This window comes from Monodelphis domestica, chromosome 2 (assembly GCF_027887165.1).
Source record: "Monodelphis domestica isolate mMonDom1 chromosome 2, mMonDom1.pri, whole genome shotgun sequence".
NCBI lineage: Eukaryota > Metazoa > Chordata > Mammalia > Didelphimorphia > Didelphidae > Monodelphis > Monodelphis domestica.
The window spans coordinates 21,365,026-21,386,675 of NC_077228.1; the positions used below are offsets into that span (position 1 = coordinate 21,365,026).

General features: G+C 38.6%; 1 protein-coding gene across 1 annotated transcript in view; it reads right to left on the reverse strand.

Annotated features, from left to right (window-relative positions):
* The window catches only part of C8A (complement C8 alpha chain), a 96,620-nt gene that overhangs the window by 63,180 nt on the left and 11,790 nt on the right, over nucleotides 1-21,650 (reverse strand). The window contains exons 2-6 of the mRNA XM_007480523.2: nucleotides 16,743-16,845; nucleotides 7,690-7,834; nucleotides 5,938-6,085; nucleotides 3,771-3,954; nucleotides 1,296-1,490 (exon numbers count right to left, since the gene is read on the reverse strand). Coding sequence (XP_007480585.1) covers nucleotides 1,296-1,490; nucleotides 3,771-3,954; nucleotides 5,938-6,085; nucleotides 7,690-7,834; nucleotides 16,743-16,845 — 775 coding nt within the window. The remainder of the gene's footprint in view (nucleotides 1-1,295; nucleotides 1,491-3,770; nucleotides 3,955-5,937; nucleotides 6,086-7,689; nucleotides 7,835-16,742; nucleotides 16,846-21,650) is intronic.

Consider the following 21,650-nt stretch of genomic DNA (forward strand, 5'->3'; position numbering starts at 1 on the left):
CCAAGGACAATTTGAATCTTATGACCAGATATGACACCCCACTACCACTATGAAAGAATCAGGGAAAGACTGGAAACAGGTAATCTTCTACCTCATTAAGTATTCACCAGTTAGAGATGTCTAGGGGAGGAATGAATAATGAGCTTCTGAAATTGTATTTAATAACTCAAGATGCTGAATATCTTTGTCTTTTATCACCAAGAGAGATCACTGGGCAACTACCATATGGTCATTGCTAACCTGATAAATAAATTCATTTCCTTACCTAGAGCCCAGGGTTTTGCAATTTTTAACCATCACATTATGAAAAGCAGTTCACAAGCTTAGATGTGCTACTCTAGAAATCAGTTATTATTTGCTATAGAACCTAGAACCCTTGACTTCCTATTCGTGGAATGATTTTTTCCATGCCATGCCATACTTGGGGAGAAGAAAGAATAAAAATGGGGCAAAATAGAAGAGAAGTGATAAAAATGGAGGGGAAATTAAGGCGTTTTCCTCTACAGCAAATATATATATATATATATATATATATATATATATGCGTACATATATAAATATATACTGTATTCCCTAATAGAATGGAAGATCCATGAGGGCAAGGGCAATTTCATTTTTCCTTTGCATCCCCAGCACCCAGCATAGTGACTGGCAGAATAAACATTAACTAAATGCCTATTCATTTTGTTCTGCTATATTCTAGGCATGGGCTAAGGGCTGGAGATACAGTGGCAAAAATAAAACAATTGCTGCTCTCCAGACAATACAGAGAAGTGGTCTAAGTCAATATTTATTCTTACTCTGGTATAATAGGATTTAGATCAGGGAGGGACTGGAGATCATCTCGTCTACTCTTCATTTATACCCCCCCCCCCCCAGATAAGGGAAGGGATTATTCCAAGATCACATAGGTAATAAGGGTCAGAGGCAGGACTCAAACTCAACTCTCTTGACTCATGGTCGGTGCTCTTTCTAATGGCTGTCTTGTCATTCCAAGCATTCATTAATTGGCTTCATATAGCAGTGAACTAGGAAGGGACTGGTTACTGGGGAGGGGAGATGGCATGAGGCTTAATCTTGTAACTCAATTATTCCCATCATGATGATTTTGAGTACAGAAGTGTAATAAGAAAAACAAACAGGATTATGGCTGATCAGACATTTCCAATTACATGAGCAAATTAAGGGACAATCACTACTGTATTTTTTAATGCAATTAAGGTAATACATGAATGCAAGTCCCAGAAAGAAGCCTGGTGGTGAGGAGACAATAATCTGAGCATCTGAATACGTACCTCCTCTGTGTACTTGGTCAGGTTATTCAGGGAGCCCTTTCCAGAGGCTAAGGAGACTCCTATACCCAGGATTACAGAGTAGATGGGGATTCCAATGGAGACACTTTTACTACTGAATTTTTCCTTATGGAGGGCTGTAGTTAGCTCTTCAACATGACTATAAAAATGTGAGTGGAATTCGGATTGGGCCTGGGTCTGAAAAGGAAAAGGAGACACACAGAGCCAATCAACACTCAGAGCCCCCTACTTGATGCCATTCAATTCTCAACTTCTGGATTAAGTACTTGCCTGGTAGACACTTCCAGGTCACTAAGGGCCTGAACACTAAGGATATAGAGGCTAAAATGAAACAATTCCTGCCCTCTGGTGACTTCTAAGAGGGGGAAACCTTTGCGCAACAAAGTATGAGAGGTGGCATATCATAGTCTTCCCTGGTCACCATTCCCCTGTGCAGATTCTTTTTCTGTTTTAGAAAGCTGAACTTTGGGGGCAGCTGCATAGCTCAGTGGATTGAGAGTCAAGCCAAGAGACAGGAGGTCCTAGGTTCAAATTTGGCCTCAGACACTTCCCAGCTGGGTGACCCTGGGCAAGTCACTTAACCCCCATTGCCTGCCTACCCCTTACCATTCTTCTGCCTTGGAACCAATACACAGTATTGATTCCAAGATGGAAGGGAAGGAAGGAAAGGAAAGGAAAGGAAAGGAAAGGAAAGGAAAGGAAAGGAAAGGAAAGGAAAGGAAAGGAAAGGAAAGGAAAGGAAAGGAAAGGAAAGGAAAGGAAAGGAAAGGAAAGGAAAGGAAAGGAAAGGAAAGGAAAGGAAAGGAAAGGAAAGGAAAGGAAAGGAAAGGAAAGGAAGGAAGGAAGGAAGGAAGGAAGGAAGGAAGGAAGGAAGGAAGGAAAGAAGGAAGGAAGGAAGGAAGGAAGGAAGGAAGGAAGGAAGGAAGGAAGGAAGGAAGGAAGGAAGGAAGGAAGGAAGGAAGGAAGGAAGGAAGGAAGGAAGGAAGGAAGGAAGGAAGGAAGGAAGGAAGGAGGGAAGGAAGGGAAGGATGCTGAACTTGAGAGCAGGGATTGTTTTTGTCTTGTTTTAAGATTTTGTAAAATCCCAATCCAAATGATTCATTTACTCATTGTAAAAATTTAATAATTTGGCCTTGTTCAAAGACCTTCATTGTTGGGGAACTGGTGACTTCATGACGACTATAAATAACCTTTTGACATCCATGTTTCTTCTTTAGCTACATATAAGCATGTCACCTACCCTACTAGAATGCAACCTTCTTGAGGACAATATCTATTTCTCCTCTGTCTTTATATTTCTATCATCTAGCCCAGAGCCTGGCCTAAAGAAGAAGGGGCTTAACTCACTCTTACTGGCAGAAAAACCAGCCAATTCAACTTGTGTGCTGTTTTAATTGAAAGGATTTTTTTTCCTGTCAAGTCTAAATTTGTTTCTTTGCAACTCTCACACTTATGTAGCAAAAATAATATTTTTTCTTTATTAATAGAATTCATTTACAAGTTTCTCTTCCCCTTCCTCCCATCTCCACATCATAAAAGACATCACCAAGCAAACAGACACACATATAGAGATGCGATCTTTCATGTTTCCATTTTTCAGTTCATTCTTTGGAGGTGAATGTTCACATAAGTTATTCTTCAAGTATTAAATCTTTAGCTATATATTATGTTCTCCTAGTTCTACTTATTTTACTGTTCATTATCTCATGTAGTTCTTTCCAAGTTTTGTTTTTTTTAATTAGCCTGCTCATCGTTTCTTATGGCACAGTAGTATTCTATCACAATCATATACCACAATTTGTTTAGCCATTCCCCAATTTCTGGCATCTCCTCAATTTCCAATTCTTTGCCACAACAAAGAGAACCACTATAAATATTTTGCAACATATAGGATATTCTCCTTTCCCCATATCTCCTTGAAAAATAGACCCAGCAATGCTATTACTGGGTCTAAGGGTTTGCATAGTTTTATAGCACTCTAGGTACAATTCCAAATTGCTCCCCAAACTGGTTAAATCAGTTCACAGTTCCACCAACAGTGTATTAGTGTCTTCATTTTTCCAAATCCCCACCAACATTTGTCATTTTGCCCTTTTGTCACTTTAGCCAATCAGATGGGTGTCAGATTATATCTCAGAATTGTTTTGGTTTGCATTTTGCTAATCAGTACTGATTTACAGCATTTATTCATATAACAATACATGGCTTTGATTTCTTCATCCAAAAATTCATTCTTTTGTTCATTCTTTTGCCCATTTATCAGTTGGGGATAGCAGTTATTCTTATTAATTTTACAACATTCTCTATATAATCTTGGATATCAAACTATTCTCCAAGAGACTGTCCATAAAAATCCCGCCAATTTTCTGCTTTCCTTCTAATATTGGCAATGACAACAACAATAATAATGTGTTATTATCAACATCCTTGTCATTACTCCCACCAAACTTGCCTTACCTCAAATTGGTACTTGATGAAGTTGTATGGTCTACGGAAATACTTCTCATCATAATCAAGGTTCTCACAAACAGGATCATATCTGAGGGACTTCCAGTCTCCATTATAGACACGTTCACACAAGCCCCCAAAGAATACAGGGTCATAAACATACATCTTTTCTTCTTCTGTCAGAATGTTATACCTATGTGGAAAAGGCATTAACAAAGAGATGGACATATGTCACCATTCTCATCCAATAGCCATACACTGCCTCATCCACCAACAAGTGCTGCTATGTAGTAGATCACTGAAGTGAGACTTTATTATGAAAATTGTGGTATCTTCTGTTAACTTCATTAGAGCTAATGCATTAAACCATGGACAACTTCAGGAATTTCTGTCTGAGCTAAATGTTGCCTATGAAGATGTTCTATACCACACAGAAGTCCATTGGCTGAGTTGAGGGAGAATTTTGAGACATTTCTATGACTTACTTCCACAGGTTATAGCTTTTATGCTTTCAAAAAACAAAGAAGTACCGGAGCTCAATGATGCAGAATGGAAATGGCACCTCACCTTTCTGACAGATGTAACAGAGCTACTCAACAGGTTCAATGTGCAGCTTCAAGGAAAAGGGAAGTTCATCTGTGATATGCAATCACATGTGAAAGCATTTGAAGTAAAATTAGGTCTCCTTATCAAACGAGTGAAGGAGGAAATTTTCTGCCATCTCCCCTTAACTCAAAATCGGTTGGCGGAAAAACCCTTGATTGCATTCCCAAAAGAAACATGTGTGGATTCACTGCAAAAGTTGCAAAAGGAGTTCCAATTCATATTTAAAGAGCTTCATCTCCATGAACAAGACATACAGCATTTTTGTAACCCATTTTCTATTGACATTGAAAATGTGGATACAATTTACCAAATGGAACTGGCTGAACTGCAGAATTGTGACTCTCTGAAAGACACATTCAAGTCAAGCAACTTGCCTAATTTCTATGCATCTCTCCCCTCTGAGACATATGTTAATTTCAGGAACCATGCACTCAAAATGGCAACCATCTTTGGCAACACTTATGTCTTTGAACAGACTTTTTTCAGAATGAAACATCTGAAATCTCCAACCAGAGCTAGACTAACTGATGCACACTTGCATCACTTTTTACAGCTAGCAGTGATAAATATGGAACCAGACACTGACCATTTCATTAGCCAAAAGCAGGCCCATAGTTCCCATTGAAATACTGGTCAGTTTGATGATTTAAATTTACTTGTTCTTCGTTTTAAATATTGTATTTGTTCCCATTTTTTTTTATTTAAAATGAGATCTGTGCAGTGTGCATAGGGATTTGTTCATAGTTGTTGTTTTTTTTATATATAGTCTGGCCCTCCAACGTTCTGAGTGATAGTAAACTGGCCCTCTGTGTAAAAAGTTTGGGGACCCCTGGTCTTGAGGTTGCTACAAAATTGAAATGAGATAGCATCTTTAACATGTTTTGTGTACCTTAAAATGCTATGAAAATTCCAACTACAATTATATTTACATTGTCTGTAAAGTTCATTCCAAGGCTGAATGTGCTATCATAGTATTATTTACTATTATTTTTATTGTTAACTGATATACTGACTCATTTCTCGACATATGGAACAGAAGGGTCTGATGCAAAATTTGAATCCAGAACTCCTTGTCTCCAAGTCCAACACTCTCTCTTCTAAGATATCCTGACCCATTGCAGGTTGGTGCTTTTTTGACCTCTAAAGTTCCCTCTAGTTCTAAATGCTATACTTTCCCCAAAAACACTTGTCCAATTTTTCCCCCATATCTGGCACTGGGTAGAATTTAAAAAGAAAATATGTCTCAAGCACAAAGGTTATAACTTTAGATACATTGTAAATTATTATTATTGTTGTTGTTGATGTTAAAACATGTGATAGTATTTAAGGATGGCTACTATTCCCAGAACCACTGGCTGTTCTTTAGTCCACTTCTCCAGACCTAAGCCACTCTATTGGAAGCAAGGAAAATCTCTCCCTGTTCCCTCATCTGTAACATTCATCTGATCACATTGATTGGCCTCTCTGTGGAGCAGGAGTGGGAAAGACACCCATAACGGAAAGGCCCAGGGCAAAAAGCATACTCCACAACAGCCTAATAAGTCAAAGTTCCTTGGCAATCATTACTCACCCTTGGGCTGCCATTTCCGACCCAGGGATGGGGTTGAATTCCAGACAATCATTTTTAAGGATGCCAGACTCTTCACAATCCTCTTCATCAGATCCATCATTACAGTCTTGATCTCCATTGCATAGAAAGCGTCGTTTGATGCAACGACCTGAGAAAAAAAAAGTGAGTTATCAAGTGACCTCCCTCTTTTTGACAAAGCACCAAATGCTTCCTTCATCACCCATCTTTTGACTGTGGAAGGAAAGAGGGGGGTGTGTAGACAGCACAAGAGGGGCTCTTATGTGTGTGGTTTTGTTTATTATCATTCTGAGCCAAGGAAGGCAAATTAACTTAAAAAATTAGTCATCAGAAATCAGGCTGAAGATGAAGAGCTGGTCAACACAGATGTTGATGAGGGAGGAAAGTGCCAAAGTAGACTTGTAGTGATGAAGGGAGATTTAGATCCCATCTGTCAGTTATGAGAATTAGAAGGAAACAGGTACATTAGGGAGACCCAGAGAGAGTTCGATAAAGTCAGGAAGAGAGACCAAAGCTTATTGGAAAGATCAGAATTGTAGGACCTTAGAAAGAAAAGGATCCACAGGAGCCATCTAGTCCAACTCAGAAGTGGCCAAGAGAATTCTCTGCAACCTTTTTAATGTATGATCATGTAGTAAGAGAGAAACCATTCATTCATTCATTCATACAAACAAGAATTTATTAAATTTTTCCTATGCTCAAGGCACATGGAATAAAAAAACAGAAAAGGAAATTTTAGAAAGGTTTGATGGTTAGGAAGTTTTTCCTTATATCAACCAATAAAGACTCCCAGATTTCTGATTCAGCCTTCTCTTGGAGAAGCTTATGAGAAGACTGGATCAATTCACAACCATTTCAAGATTGAAGATGGTGGCCTTCAAAATAATAGTTGGTAATAGCCTCTGCTCTCTTCAGACCTCATTTCAAGGACTTTGACCACTCCTGGACACCACATTTCAAGAAAGGCAGTGACAAGCTAGGAGAAAGCATCTAGGAGAGGAAAGCAGGCTGGTAAAGGGTTTTGAGTTCATGGCAAGGCCTGGATGAAGGAAATGGAGATGCTTAGTAAGGAGAATAGAAGAATTCAGAGGTAAGGGGGAGAAACAAGATAGGTATTCAAGTAATCCAAGAGCTGTCATGAGGAAGAGATAGTGTTAGCCTTAACCTCATTTGACCCAGAAAGCAGAGCCAGGGACAAGAGGAGAGGGGGAGGAAACGTTGCAAAGAAACACATTGAAGCTTGAAGGTTTTGTATCCCCAGAGCTTAGCCTGGTTCCTGACAAATGGTAAATATTTAAGAAATGCTCTCTTTATCAAATCTCTGTCCCTTTCCATATATATATTCAACACAAAATATATTTATAGATATATAAATATACACATATACATATATGTATGTGTTTGTTTACTTATACATATATGGACAGTGAGGTGGCATTATAAATAGAATGTTGGGCCTGAAGTTAGAAAATCCTGAATTCAAGACTGGCCTCTGACACTTACTAGCTGTGTGACCCTGGGCAAGTCACTTAATCCTGTTGGCCTCAGTTTCCTTATCTGTAAAATAAGTTGGAGAAGAAAAAGACAAACCACTAGAGTCTCTTTGCCATAAAATTATCAAATTGGCTCCCAAAGAGTGGACATGACTGAAAAATGACTGTAGAACAACAAATACAAATATACATGTACAAAGGCTACATGGTACCTGCTCACCCATCTTTGTGTCCTACTCACCTGATTCCTTACACTGGAAATCATAGCCACACTGGATTTGTGCCGTACAGGCCTCAGGGCTGGTGCAGGCTGCTTCATCCCAAAGGTCGCCAAGGCACAGATTTCCCCCAAACTTGGATGGTTGTAGGAGATTTCTGTATCGATGCTAAACCAGATTTTTAACCAGGAATTTCTCTGCATCTTTTCATCATACAAAAGGAATGAATCAACTAGCATCTCAATGCAAGGTCTTGTGCTAGGACTCCAGGTGATATAAAAGCGAATAAGACTTGGACCTGCTCTCAGGAAGCCTAGGGTCTAGTTGGGGAGGAGGGAGGACTAGACATTGTTGGAGGAATTAAAGAAGTAAATACTCATGAAAGGCACAAGAAGAAAACAAGTGGAATACCTATAATTTCTATTCCTATCATTTTAGTAACGAGGATACATGGGACAATGAATGGAATACTGGTCAGAAGGGGAGAAAGAACTGGCCTTAAATGCTGCTTTTGATATTTATTAGCTATATAACATGGCAAGTCACCCTTCTTCTCTCAGAGTATCTGGCACCAATATAGGATAAAGATCAGGCACTGGATAAGACCTGAAGAATCATCTGCTCTCACAGAGAAGGAAACTGGGGGCAAGGGAGAATAATTGTCTTATTCAATGTTACATGAATGATGATTATCAGAGGGTAAATTTGAACTCATGTCTTCTGACTCCAGAAAGAACCAATGTTCTTCCCATTGTACCACAATGACCCCTACCCTACAAGGCTATCATTCCCTGCCTTGGTTGAAGGAGTCCTTGAACTAGGTATCCTTAGAAAACAGTCCTCATGTGGCACATGGTCTCCTTGAGGTTCCAGTGGGAAGGATGGAGTTGGCTTTTGTATCCCGATTCCCAGTGCCTAGCTTAGTGCTTTGTGGGGAGTGAGATGCTCATAAAATATTTGTAGGGTTGAATTGCATTCCAAAGTGACAATATAATCACCTAAGGAGTTAAGGTCTAACCAGTAAATGTCTAAAAGACAGAACATTGTTTCCTTAAGTACAAAAGCCTAGGTTCTAGTCTTAGCACTCTCATTTCCTAGCTTTGGGAGCTATAATAAGTCCCCTGACAATCTCTTTCTTGCTCTATAAAATGGGATAACACATCTTAGACTACTGTCCTCACTGGCTTTTTGATAATGGATGAAAAGTTCTTTGTTATCAAAAATGACTATGCAATAATAACTCATAGACAGGTACAAGTAGCTAATCTCCTCAGGTCCACCCAGAGAGAGAAAAGCCACAGCCCCCATATTCATCTGTCTCTCTAAACCTCAGTTGTTCTACCCCAGAATTTCAGAACTCTGCACTCTGCTGTCCATCTGCAAACTCACATACCTAACTTAACTTTTCCTATAACATCAGGTACAAGTATAAACAGTATTTGTATTAATATGTATTCAGATACTCAGATAGATCTCTGATTTCATTAATATGGACTTCTGTTCTAGGATACAGAGTGAAATCCATTCATGGTATGTTATGCATTGATGACAGTGAAAATAATAGGTAGCAATAGCACATTAGGATTTACAGTGCATTTTATACATGTTATATCCTTTTATCATCACAACAACCCTGCTATTATTTTCCCCATATTATAGATGAGGAAATTGAGGCAGACAGATGTTAAGTGACTTACCCAGGGCCACACAGCTAACAAGTGTCTGAGACTGGATTTGAATTCTAATTTTACAACACTCTTGTACCACTTGACCAGACTATAGATCCATTTGAGTATTTCTATTTCTCTAACTATATTTGTATTTTTTTTCTGAACTTGTAGTTTTTTCAATGCAAGGAACTCACAGGGGAGGAAACCTTCTACCAATACATAGCAGCAGCTTTTCTGTGATGCAGCATCATAGTTAAGTGCCTGCCAATATGAGCCAGAGATGGGACTGACTCTGACTGTCCTGACTCCAAAGCCACCTCTCTATCCCTTACACCATGCTCTCTTGTTATGATTTTATAATAATCCCTTCCACTTCCCAGGGGTTAGGAACAAGGCATCCCAATAATTTGGAGAATCCACATAAACCTATTGGGTCTCCCTTCATACCAGAGAAGGAGTCTATTTTTTTCTTTTTCTCTTATGGAGAGATTATAGCACTTGATTATAAGTTTGGGGTTAAGTATGCACTTCTCAGTTTCTAATGTTTTTCTATGTTCTCTGCTGGCCTTCATGTGTCATCTTTGGCTTCCACAAAATTCTCATTTAATTTCTTATGATCTCTTGAAACCACACTAGGAGAAATCATGATGTGAAAGGGATAACTAAAGCACATTTTAAAAAATTGACAATGTCTTCTCCCCTTGGCCTCAAAATAAACCCGTGAGCTAGGTAGGCTGGCAGTACTCACACACCTTTCTTGATTGAGGAGACTGACAATCAGAGAAGAAAATTAACTGAGTTCGTGCATTCCAGGCCAGGAATTGCTAGTTCCAAGGCCAGCAGCCTTCCCACTACATCATGTAAGATGTTACTATTACGTGAGAGTCAGGATTATATCAGAGATTTAGAGAACCAGGCTCAGAGTCATGAAGACCTAGGTTCTTCTCTTCCCTAAGACGCAGTCAGTCTGGGTAATCATGGGCAAGCCACAGAATTATGGTTTCCCACCTATCCCTCTGAAGCTGTAAGTTACAGAGGAATTGCTGATTTGTATTGGCACAGGAAATTTCTGTGCCAAGAATTCCCAATATAAATCAATCAGTCAATCAATAAGCATTTATTATGATATGCCAGACACTGTGTTAAGTACTAGAGCTACAAAAGGGCAAAAATGAGTCCTACCCTCAAGGATCTTCAAGTCTAATGGGAAAGCCAATAAGCAAATAATTACATACCAGCAAGTGATAGAAAAAATAGGAAATAATTAACAGAGTGAAGACACTAGAATAAAGTGGGGCTGGGAAAGACTTCCTGTAGAAAGTAGGATTTTAGTTGGGTATTAAAGGAAGTTAGGGAATGAGTGAAATCAATGAAGTCCCAGGGCTGGACCCATGTAAATATCCCAAGTGAGGCAATATTACACAATGTACATGTATTTGCATCTATATAAATATTTCTCAAATGAGATAATGAATAGGAAGCATTAGATAAAATTTAGCCAGTTCTAAGCCCAGCAACCTTCCCACTACTTCATGTGAGCTGTTACTATTACATGAAAGTCAGGATAATGTCAGAGATTTAGAGAACCAGGCTATTATTAACTATTATTAGCTATTACTTAATTATTGTAGTTATTATGTTGCTTATTATTATTTTCATCATCATAATTATTATTATATGGTTTTAATCTTTAATTTAAGGGAAATGATCCTGGGATGATTCACTGCCTACTGCTATTTCTGATTGTCATCTAATGGCTGGAGATCTCTTGCCCAGGTAATGGAAGGATTGATTTTTGTCACTGAATGAAAGTAGTGAGGATGTGAATCCGCATCCTGTGGAACCTCTAGAATGTAAACTCCATGAGAACAAGGATCCCTTTCTTTGTATCCTCAGTGCCCAGCATGTTAGGTGTCTGGCACATAGTAGGGTCACTGAATTTACAGAAAATAATTGAATAACATGATAATTATTGCTTTTATAATTATTGATAAGAATAATACAAAGTATAAAAAAGCCTCCAGCAGAGAGAGGTGGGTCACATTTTCTCACCCACCCATTAGACTATCTGGCTACTAAATCGTTTCTGTCTACATTTTCAGAAATCCTTCTGTGCCAGGGTGATTCTAAGGCTGGGAACTGGGTGAGCAAATGATGCAGTTGCCCAGACCTTTCCTTCCTTCTCTCTCCTCTTCTCTGCTTTTTGGTTCCTTTGCTGCTCATTAGCCAAGTAAGCAGAGGACCGCAGAGGAGGTGAAGTTCAAAGCCATCCATTTGCCTCCCAGTTAAGCAGTCGTGATAAAAAGGTTTATAGCCTGTGTTGTAGGAGGTTGTAACTAATGACCAATTTGGGACTGTGGGCAGATTTTAATTACCCGCCCACTCCCTGTCCCTGTTGTGATAAATAAAGGCCTGGTGCCTGTATAGGGGCTGGATTACCAATCTCTCTCTCCAAGGCTGGGCAATGGCCTGGAAAGATCCCATTGCCAAATCAATGGAAGGGGCACAGACTATTTCCTGGGGAGTTGGAGGGTCAGGGACAAGAGGACAGAACAACTGGTGGAGTGTATTCCCTGTAGGGGCAAAAGTCTAGAATAATGCCTTCTGCCTCTGATTCCTTTCTCTAGCTGAGTGAGAATAGAATAAGATATATACCTGAACACATCACAGAAAATAGAAATTGCTTATTCTATGTGATAGAGGGTTGTGAAAAATCTCCATTTACACCATTCATCCATTCATTCAAAAGGCATTCATTACATGGATTTAATAAGTACCCTAGAATAGACTCTTAATATGTGCATAGTGTCTGGCACATAGTAGGTGCTAAATCAATGCCTGTTAGCTGAGTTGATTGAATCAGTATTTTCTAACTCATATTCTGGTATATTGTACTATACTCTGATCCCAAACAAGTTTAATGGAGGGACCTACCCTCTATTTTGGGAGAAGCATAGACATTCCTCTGCTGCATGCTTTTATTGACTGAGTGGTCAGATCTGAGAGTACATCCAATCGGTCTCTTTCTCTGATTGCAACTGAGAAGGATGAGGTTTGGGGGAGGAGGGAAGAGGTGATTCTTTAAGTTCTCTTTGGTCTAAAAATTCCTAGTTTCTCTAACTGACCAGACCTTCCACTATTCTGATCAGCTTCTTCTAGATTAGGGGTTCTTTACTTGGGGGGGGGGGGGTCCTGACAATTTAGTGAAGTCCATGTATCCTTCCTCAAAATCATGTTTGCTGCCTCCATTCATTATGGGAGAGGATGATGAATTTCAGTTTTGTTAGCAAAAATATTTATTTTTTCCAATCCAAGTTTACGGACCCCTGTTCAGTGGATAGAGTGATTATCCTGAGGTCAGGAAGACTTGATTTCAAATCCAGACTCAGAAATCCATTTGCTGTGTGACTCTAGGAAAGTCACTTTCTCAACTTCAGTTTCTCAGCTGTAAAAAGGGAATGATAATCAGATTTATCTCCAAGAGTATTGTAAGGAGCAATTGAGATAATATACATATAAAGCTCATAGCACAGCATCTGGCATATAGTATTGCTCAGGTGGATTTTTAATACATGTTTATTCCTTTTCTTATTCCCTTCCCTTCCCCTTCTTCTAGACACTCTTAAAATATCAATCAATTTTACTAGTTTTCTTCCTCTTTCTGTTTTCCTTTAAAGAAAAGAATATTGTAATGCTGAAAAGTGAAATTTAGGCAATATAAAGATGAAAGACATTAATGCAATGTATTTTAAATATATATGGCATGTAGAATTAAATGCAACACTATAGATATAGTCCAGCCAGTGCCAAGTACAAAGGGATCTCCCCAGTCCTGGATTCTATTCCTCTCAATGAAGCCTACAATCAACTTAACTTTTTTTGGCTTCCTTGTCATACTACTCTCTCACATGGAAGGGGTAGTCCACTAAAATCCCAGATCTTTTCCAAATGGATTGCTGCATAGCCATATGTCTTCCATATTTTACTTGTGACTTTGATTTTTTAGATTTTGCATGTAAGCCTTTACATTTATTATTATTCAATGAAATCTCACCAGTGGTCTAACTCAAGATCATAACAAATGAGAACCAATTCAAATGACTATAAATGCTTTGGGGTATGGGGAAGGGGGCAAGACATCTGTCTTTGCCAAGTATTTGGAAGGCTGTCATATAGGAAAAGGAAAAGACTTATTTTCTCTCGATCCTAGAAACAGAACAAGGAGCATAGTTTGGAAATTTTATTGAAACAAATTAAGACTTGCGGCCAAGAAAAACTTCCTTACAATTAGAACTACTAAAAAATAAAATGGGCAACCAGAGAAGGCAGTGAGATTTCCCTTATTGGAGGTCTTCAAGAGGAAGCTGACTGATCCTTGGTTCATTGGCCAGGGAAATTGTAAAAAGGATTTTTGGTCAGGTATCATTTGGACTAGAAGATCTCTGGAACTCCTTCCTCCTGAGGTTCTCTAATTCTGAGATCTAATTTCCTCTTCAAACTGCTAGTTTCTTCTGCCAGTAGGCTTAGCTCTGGTAGGGTAGTTTAAGGGGAAGAACATTACTGTGCAAAAGGACATTGGCAGTATTCCACTGAAATAATGACCAGAGCTTAATAAATACAAAAATATGTCACTTTAAAGAAAGGTCAGTCTTATTAGCTCCAGGAAAAAATGATTCAATTATGATCCAGACTGTAAGCCCTTTATCTAAGTTATCTCCAAAGGCAACAATTGAGAAAAAGTAGTTTTAAAAAGTCAGAGGAAAATGAGAATTTTTAACAAAGTTATTTTTATAAGGGAAACCTCAGATATTCTCTATGTCCTTTAGAGTTGTAGGACATGCCTTTGGGATCAATGGATCTAGTTTAAATATTGATGTTATCGTTTACTAGCTGGGCTAGTAAACTAGTATTGGAGAATACTAGTAAGCTAGTATTGGAGAAGTCAATTGGCTTCCTAAACATTCAGTTTCCTCATTTAAAAAATTAAGGGGCTGGACCTGTGTGGACCTTTCTTCCTCTGCTTTTGTAATCTGAATATCCTCTAACTTGCAATGTAATGGGTGGAAGTTGAAAACAAGTAAATATATGTATATGCATAAATATGTTATGCATACACATATATTCTAGAGCTGAGCACATTACTTGGCATGTAATAGGTACATAATTAATATTCATTGATTACTCCTAATCCTACCAGCCACTCTGGAACCAATCCATCTTCTAAGTAATAGTCCTTGAGATAGAAATTTGAAAATAGCTATTTTATCTCCATAATTATTTTATTTTATGGAATAAATACCATTCCTCTCTGTTCCTTTAATCAATACTTAGGAGGTATGGATTCCAGTCCCTTTCACCATCCTGGCTGCCTTCCTCTGGAGACTCTCAAGCTCATCAATATTATTCCTAAAATATGCCACCCAGAACTCAATACAGTATAGCAGATGTAATATAACCAGGACCAAGCAAAGTGGCACCATTGATTTCCTAGTGGTGGGCGCCATGTCTCTTTTAATGTATCTTGACGTTCAATTCATTGGACTTCACTCACCAAGAAATCCATTGAAATACTCAGATTCTTTTTCCCACTAAAATATTATCTAAGGCAACTCGTGAAGTTGATTTTTGTACCCAAGTATAAGATTTTACATTTGTACTGATTACATTTCATCTTGTTAGATTCAGCCCCATGTTCCAACCTGTCACCGTCTTTTTGAATCTTGGCTTTGCCACTAAGCCTATCAACATTTCTTTCCATCTTCGTGTCTTCTGCCAAATTTGATGTGTATGCATTCTGCGACTTCATCCAAGTTATCAATAAAAATGTTAACCAGTCTAAAGCAAAGCACAGACTCCTGGAACACTTTTCTAGAGATCTCCATCCAAGTGAACATGAAACTTTCTGACTACTCCTTAGGTCCAGCCATTCAAGTAGTTCAAAAGGCAATTAATTATACTATCATTCAGCCCCCATTTATTCCTCCTTTCCACTTGACTAGCATGAGAGTTAATGAACTGCTATGCTAAAATCTAGGTAAACTCTATTTATAGCATTCACTTCATCTACCAGTCAAGTAACTTGGACCCTTAACAAAATGCTAAGAGCCATGTAGAGCTAAATGCCTGTCCAAGTCAGAACTAATCCTACTGCCTTTTTCTGACATTTAAAGTTGTCAAAGGCAAGTTCTCTGAGCCAGAAAATCTTATGAGCCACTTCTATTGGTTCTCTGTTTATGGTTGTTTTTTGTTTTTTCTGCTGAGTCTCAATCATCAGGCAGAACCACAGAATTTTTGCTTTGGAAGTGACCACTAAGGTCATTTAGAGGAGGCTCACTATAACAATTTAAACTCATATTTAAGTACTTCCAAGTAGATGACAGTAGATGATGGAAAGAAAATAGGACTGTGATCCAGATGGCTTAGATTTAAGATGCAGGTTCCTAGCGATGTGAACTTGGACAGCTCTCAACATCCCTGAAGGTGGGACAACAGGGGTTGTGATTTCAACCCCAATCTTAGGGCTGGATTGCTAAATTAATTCTCAAATAGTAACACTGGAAGAAACATACTTATGGGATTTTGAGAATCACATGACCTCTAAGAGGTATCCCTAGATTCCTGGATTTCTGGTGACTCAACGTTTGTGAGAGTAAGAGTTGGTACAAGGGTACAACCTAGGCTGCATTTTTGTTCTGTTTTCTAACCTTCTATATTTTATGCTACCTTTGAATATTAACAATCAATGTTCTGAGGTACCACACCTTCTCTCTTTAACATCCTATATTCTAAGGTCTTTTCTAAATCTAGTTCTTGTTCAAGAGTTAGGAAGACTTCAGTTCAAATCCTCTCCCAAATATTTATTATTTTTTGACTCAAGTCACAATTTCTGTCTGCCTCAGATTCCTCATCTGTTAAATTAGAATAATAGTGGGGTCTACCTCCCAGGGCTGATGTTTATTTGATGATTAACAAATGGAATAATATTTGTAAAATGTTAGAGAAAGCCAAAATTATTATAAAATTTCTAGGTGTGACTAATATTGGTATTTTTCTAAGGTTCTTTCAATGATACTTTATGCTCTAAGGTTCCTTTCAGCTCTGATATTCCGTTTTCAGCTTTCTCCCAACTCTGACATCCTTCTCTGTTTTAAGGCCCCTGTCATGCCTGATCATCTATATTCTAAGATTCATTCTAGCGACAACGTCCCATATTCTGTTTTAACTTTCTGTCCATCTCTAAACTCCTATATATGTAGGTTTCTTCTCCCTTTCCTAGTCTGTTCTAATGTTCATTCCAGTTTTAATACTTTCTGTTCTTACACCCTCTTCACTTTAACAGGCCATTCTTCTATAATCCATAAAGGCAAAACTATATCAAAACAGTATATTGACCAGAATTTTCTTACCTTTTGACCCAGGCAAGGAATGCATTCAGTCCATGCTGACCACTCACTGAGTTGGCAATCCACTGGGGCAGGAGTTGAGGGTTGATCTGCCCGCTCTATTCTCCTAAAGAAAAAAGATCCCCCCCAAAATTTTTAAAATGAAATCAATACAACAGAGCTTTTAGAAATTTCCCTTGCATGCTTTCAATGCTGTTTGACTATGACTTATTTGAGGACAGGGTCTCCTTATCATTCTTTTTATCCCCAATCCTTAGCATAGTACTCATCATACAGTTGGTGCTTAATAAATGCTTATTGACTTGATAGTAATTAAAAATAAGGAGATAAAATATATACAGCCCCCATTGCTTATTTGTCTGATGCTTTGCAGGTACAAAGCTCTTTACCAATATCTTCTTGTCTTGTCTCCCAATAACCTTAGAGGAATTAGTGGATTGTTAAGATTCCCATTTCATAAATGTGGAAACTGAGGGTAAGAGAGGGAAAATGTCTTTCTGGATATTGGACCACTCAGAAGTAGCTGAGTGTGGGACTGAAAACCACAGCAAGTCATGGGATTTTTCAAAGGGGCTAGAGAAACAGCCCTTATTTGTAGAGTTGCTACTCTAGCAGAGGAGAGACCAAGCAGGGGAGGAAAACCAGTTTACAAAAGGCCGGGCTCATTAAGCAATAGATTTCTGCAGGCTTTTGAGGTGTGTGTGTGTCTTCTTTAATAAAGGACAATACTAATGATCAGGGACTAACAACCACTTCCATTCCTGTGCCTTGTTGTTCACAAAGTACTCTGCTTCCAACTGCCCTGGGAGCTAGGCTGCACAAAATTCTTGTTCCTCTTTTTACAGATTAGAGATAAGTCTGGGATCAAACAACCAAAGAATGGCAGGAACAGGATTCAAACCCAGGTTCGAATCCCACACCAACCCTCTTTCTATTTCAGACTGGAGAACCTTTTTTATTGGGGTAATCATATATGTCCATCCTGGAAAGTAAGTCGAATTTTAACCTCTTACATCAACTTCATTCCGGGAGGGGAGTTATTCGAGAGTAATGAAGCTGACTTTCATGCACTGAGTCACCAGAATAACAACTGATTTTTTGATATAACCATTTATTCACTCTTTTGCTAATTAATCTGTTATTTTGTTATTTCATTTCTTCAAAAATTCATAACAGGAGTAGAGCTACTCAGGGTTAGGAACTTCTATTTTTTTCTTTGCATCCCCAGAACTTGGCATACAGTAGAAACTTAATAAGTATTTGATGAGGTACAGCTAGCATCAAATAATTATTAAGCTTCTAGGGTTGGGAGAATCTGGATTCAAATCTGACCTCAGACATTTCCTAGCTGTGTGACTGTGATCAACGCAATTAACCCCATCTGCCTAGTCCTTGCCCTTCTGCCTTAGAGTTGTTACTAGAATAGAAAGTAAGAGTTTAAAAAAGGTGTTTGGTGAGTGAATGATAGGTTGAGATATTAAACACCCATTATGTACAGACCCTGAGCCAAAGGCTTAAAATAGAGAATGAGAAAGAGAAGGGTCTGTGTGTGTAGTGAATCTGCTCAGAAGTATGAAGGGAAGGAGCTAAGTGGCTCAGGGAGTAGAGTCATGCCTTGGAGACAGGGGGTCCTGAGTTCAAAACTAACTTCAGATACTTCCTAGCTATGTGATCTTGGGCAAGTCACTTAACTCCAATTGCATAGCTTTTACTATTCTTCTGTCTTAAATCTGATACTAGTATTGAATCTAAGAGGGAAGGAAAGGGTTGTTTTTTTTTTTAAATACAAGGGGCTCATGAGTTTGGGCTAAAATTAGGACTTTGTTGGAGACTTAGATTTTAGAAGCTGTATTCTCTAGGAAGGAGGATAGTGAAAATGAAAAAAAAATAGTAGAGACTCCAAATATTGGGGATTAGATATGAGGAAGCAGCATGTGCAGATCCATTGAGAAAAATGCTAGACCAGGATTTGTGAGAAGAGTTCAAGTCCTGCCACTTACTAACTGTCTCATCCTGAAGAAGTCATTTCTCTGTGCCTCAGTTTCTTCATCTATGAAATGGAGGGGTAGGGTTTGATGACCATTAAGGTTCCTTCCCTCCCTAAAGCTGTGCTCCTATGATACTAAACTCAATTTAAAAAAAAAAAAAGCAAAAAGTCGAAGGCAGGGGGGCAGAGTCAAGATGGCCCCTTAGAAACAGCAAAAGTCTAGACCTCTGTGAAAACCCCTCCACACCAATCAAAAACAAAGTGCTTTGAGGGGGACAGAAAACAAAATCTAACAACAGGACAGAGCTGAAGGACCCTCCTGCTTAATTCAACTTAAAAGGTACTGGAGGAGGCTGAATTCTTGGATTTAAGGAAAAGGAAGGAGGAATTTCATCTGAGGACCCCCTCCCTCACCTACTGAGCTGAGTCTCCCATAATCACTTAAATCTCAGGGTGAGGGCTCTGGCCCAGAGGGAGTGCCTTACTGCTAGAGCTGTGCCAGGCTCAGGGCTCTAACAACAGCCAGAAGGGTGGCAGCTGAAGGAGAGAGGAAGCAGGGAGGGTAGCCTAGTCCCAGCCGCTACTATTCATTTTGAGCCTCCACTCCTCCAGGTTTTGTCCTTAGTGCACATACATATCTGAAGATAAGCTCCACCCTGGCTTAATCTAGTCTATCAATAGGGCAGATAAGAAGCCTTCAGAAGGCAGGGAAGCTGAATCTCCAACCCCCCTCCCCCACCAACTGAGCTCAGAGCTGCAGTAAGAATTCTGCTGACTGGGATGCCAGGGTAAGGGCTACAATCATGACAGAATACCTTGATAACAAGTTGGGAAGTACAGCTCCCTTCATCCTCCACATCTTCATCTACACCTTTAACTTCTGCTGCCAGCTGGGGAAGATCTGACCTTAGGGCTCATTAATATTCCATCAGGCTAATTTAGTCAATCAGCAAAGTAGAGAAGAAGCCCCTTCAGGACAGAATAGCCCAAACCTACAGATCCAGCAAATAATCAGAGGAGCAAGATGACAGTGAATTGAACTCAGGCTTTGGAAGAACTCAAAACACAATTCAAAAGAAAAATCAAAACAATTAAGAGACGCTGAAGACAATTGGGAAAAGAACTTAAAAAGCAAAATAAGTCATCTAGAAACAGAAGCACATGAACTAAAACAAGAAAATAGTGTCTTAAAAATCAGAATTGACCAGCTTGAAATTGAGGCAAAGAAAGTGAAAAATGACCTACAAAGAAAAACAGACCAGAAGGAGAATGACCAAAAAGCCAGGGATGAAATTGAGTCTTTACAAATTAGAATTGGGTGCAACTGGGTGGCTCAGTGGATTGAGAGACAGACCTAGAGACAGGAGGTCCTGGGTTCAAATCTGGCCTTAGACACTTCCTAGCTGTATGACTCTGGACAAGTCACTTGACCCCCATTGCCTAGCCTTTATTGCTCTTCTGCCTTGGAATCAATACATATTATTGATTCCAAGGCAGAAGGTAAGGGTTTAATAAAAAAATTAGAATTGAACAACTAGAAGCAAATGACTTTACAAGGCAGCAAGAGTTTATAAAAAAAAATCAAAGGAATGAAAAAATTGAGGAAAATATGAAACACTTCATTGATAAAACCACCAACATAGAGAATAGATCCAGAAGAGAAAATTTAAGAATTATTGTACTACTAGAAAATCATGACAAAAGAAAAAGCCTGGACATCATTCTACAGGAAATTATCCAAGAAAACTGCCCTGACATTCTTGAACAAGAGGGAAAAGTGAAGATTGAAAGAATCCATAGATCACCTCCTGCATTTAATCCCCAATTGACAATGCCCAGGAATGTTATAGCTAAATTCAAGAACTACCAGACCAAGGAAAACATACTACAAACTGCTAATAAGAAACTATTCATATATCCTGGAATCACAGTTAGGATAGCACAGGACCTGGCTGCATTCATAGTGAAGGACCAGGAAGCATGGAATATGATATTCCAGAAAGCAAGTGAACTGGGTTTACAAACAAGAATCAACTACCCAGCAAACTTGACTATATTCTTACCGGGGAAAGTATGGTCATTTAATAAAATAGGAGACGTCTAAGCATTCCTAAAGAAAAGACCTGACTTAAACTGAAAATTTGATACCCAAAAACAGAACTCAACAGAATCACCAAAAAGTAATTAAGAAAGGGAGAAAAACAAACAAACAATATTCTTTTTAAAAGACCCAATAAGTTCAAATTATTTGTATTCCTATAAGAAAAGATGATATTGGTGACTTAAAAATGTTTATGATCATCAGGGTAGCTAGAAGAAGTATACTTAGAGTGAACAGTGACAAACTGTATACGATGAAATGTCAAAAAAAATATATATATATATATTTAAAACTAGGGGTAAAAAAGAGAATAATACTGAGAGAAATGGGAAAAGAAATAAAATGGAATAATTTTATATTTCATAAAGAAGGAAATGGGGAAGGGGGAAGAAGACCAATACATTGGAAGGGTGAAAGAGGTTGAAGACAATCTCCAAGAAAGTTTTAATCATAACAGTGGGAAGGGTAAGAAAGGTTCAAATGGAAGGAAAACCTCCACTCCAAATCAATCATCAACATCAGCATCAGCATCATCAACAACAACAACATTGTCAACATCATCATCAACAACAAAAGCATCCTTATCATCATCATCATCAATATCTAATTATCCATTTTTTCCTGGCCCAGGAAAGATTTTTGCTGGGTGGCCTAACCTAATAGCATAATATGCAGAGTACTGGATGAGAGTCAAAAGACCTAAACTCTAGGCTCAAGTGCCACTATATGTCCTTTGAGTGTAAAAAGAAAGCCTTATTTTTCCTTGACTCAGTTTCCTAATTTATGTATGAGTGAAGCTTAACTGGACTCTGCATTAAGTTAA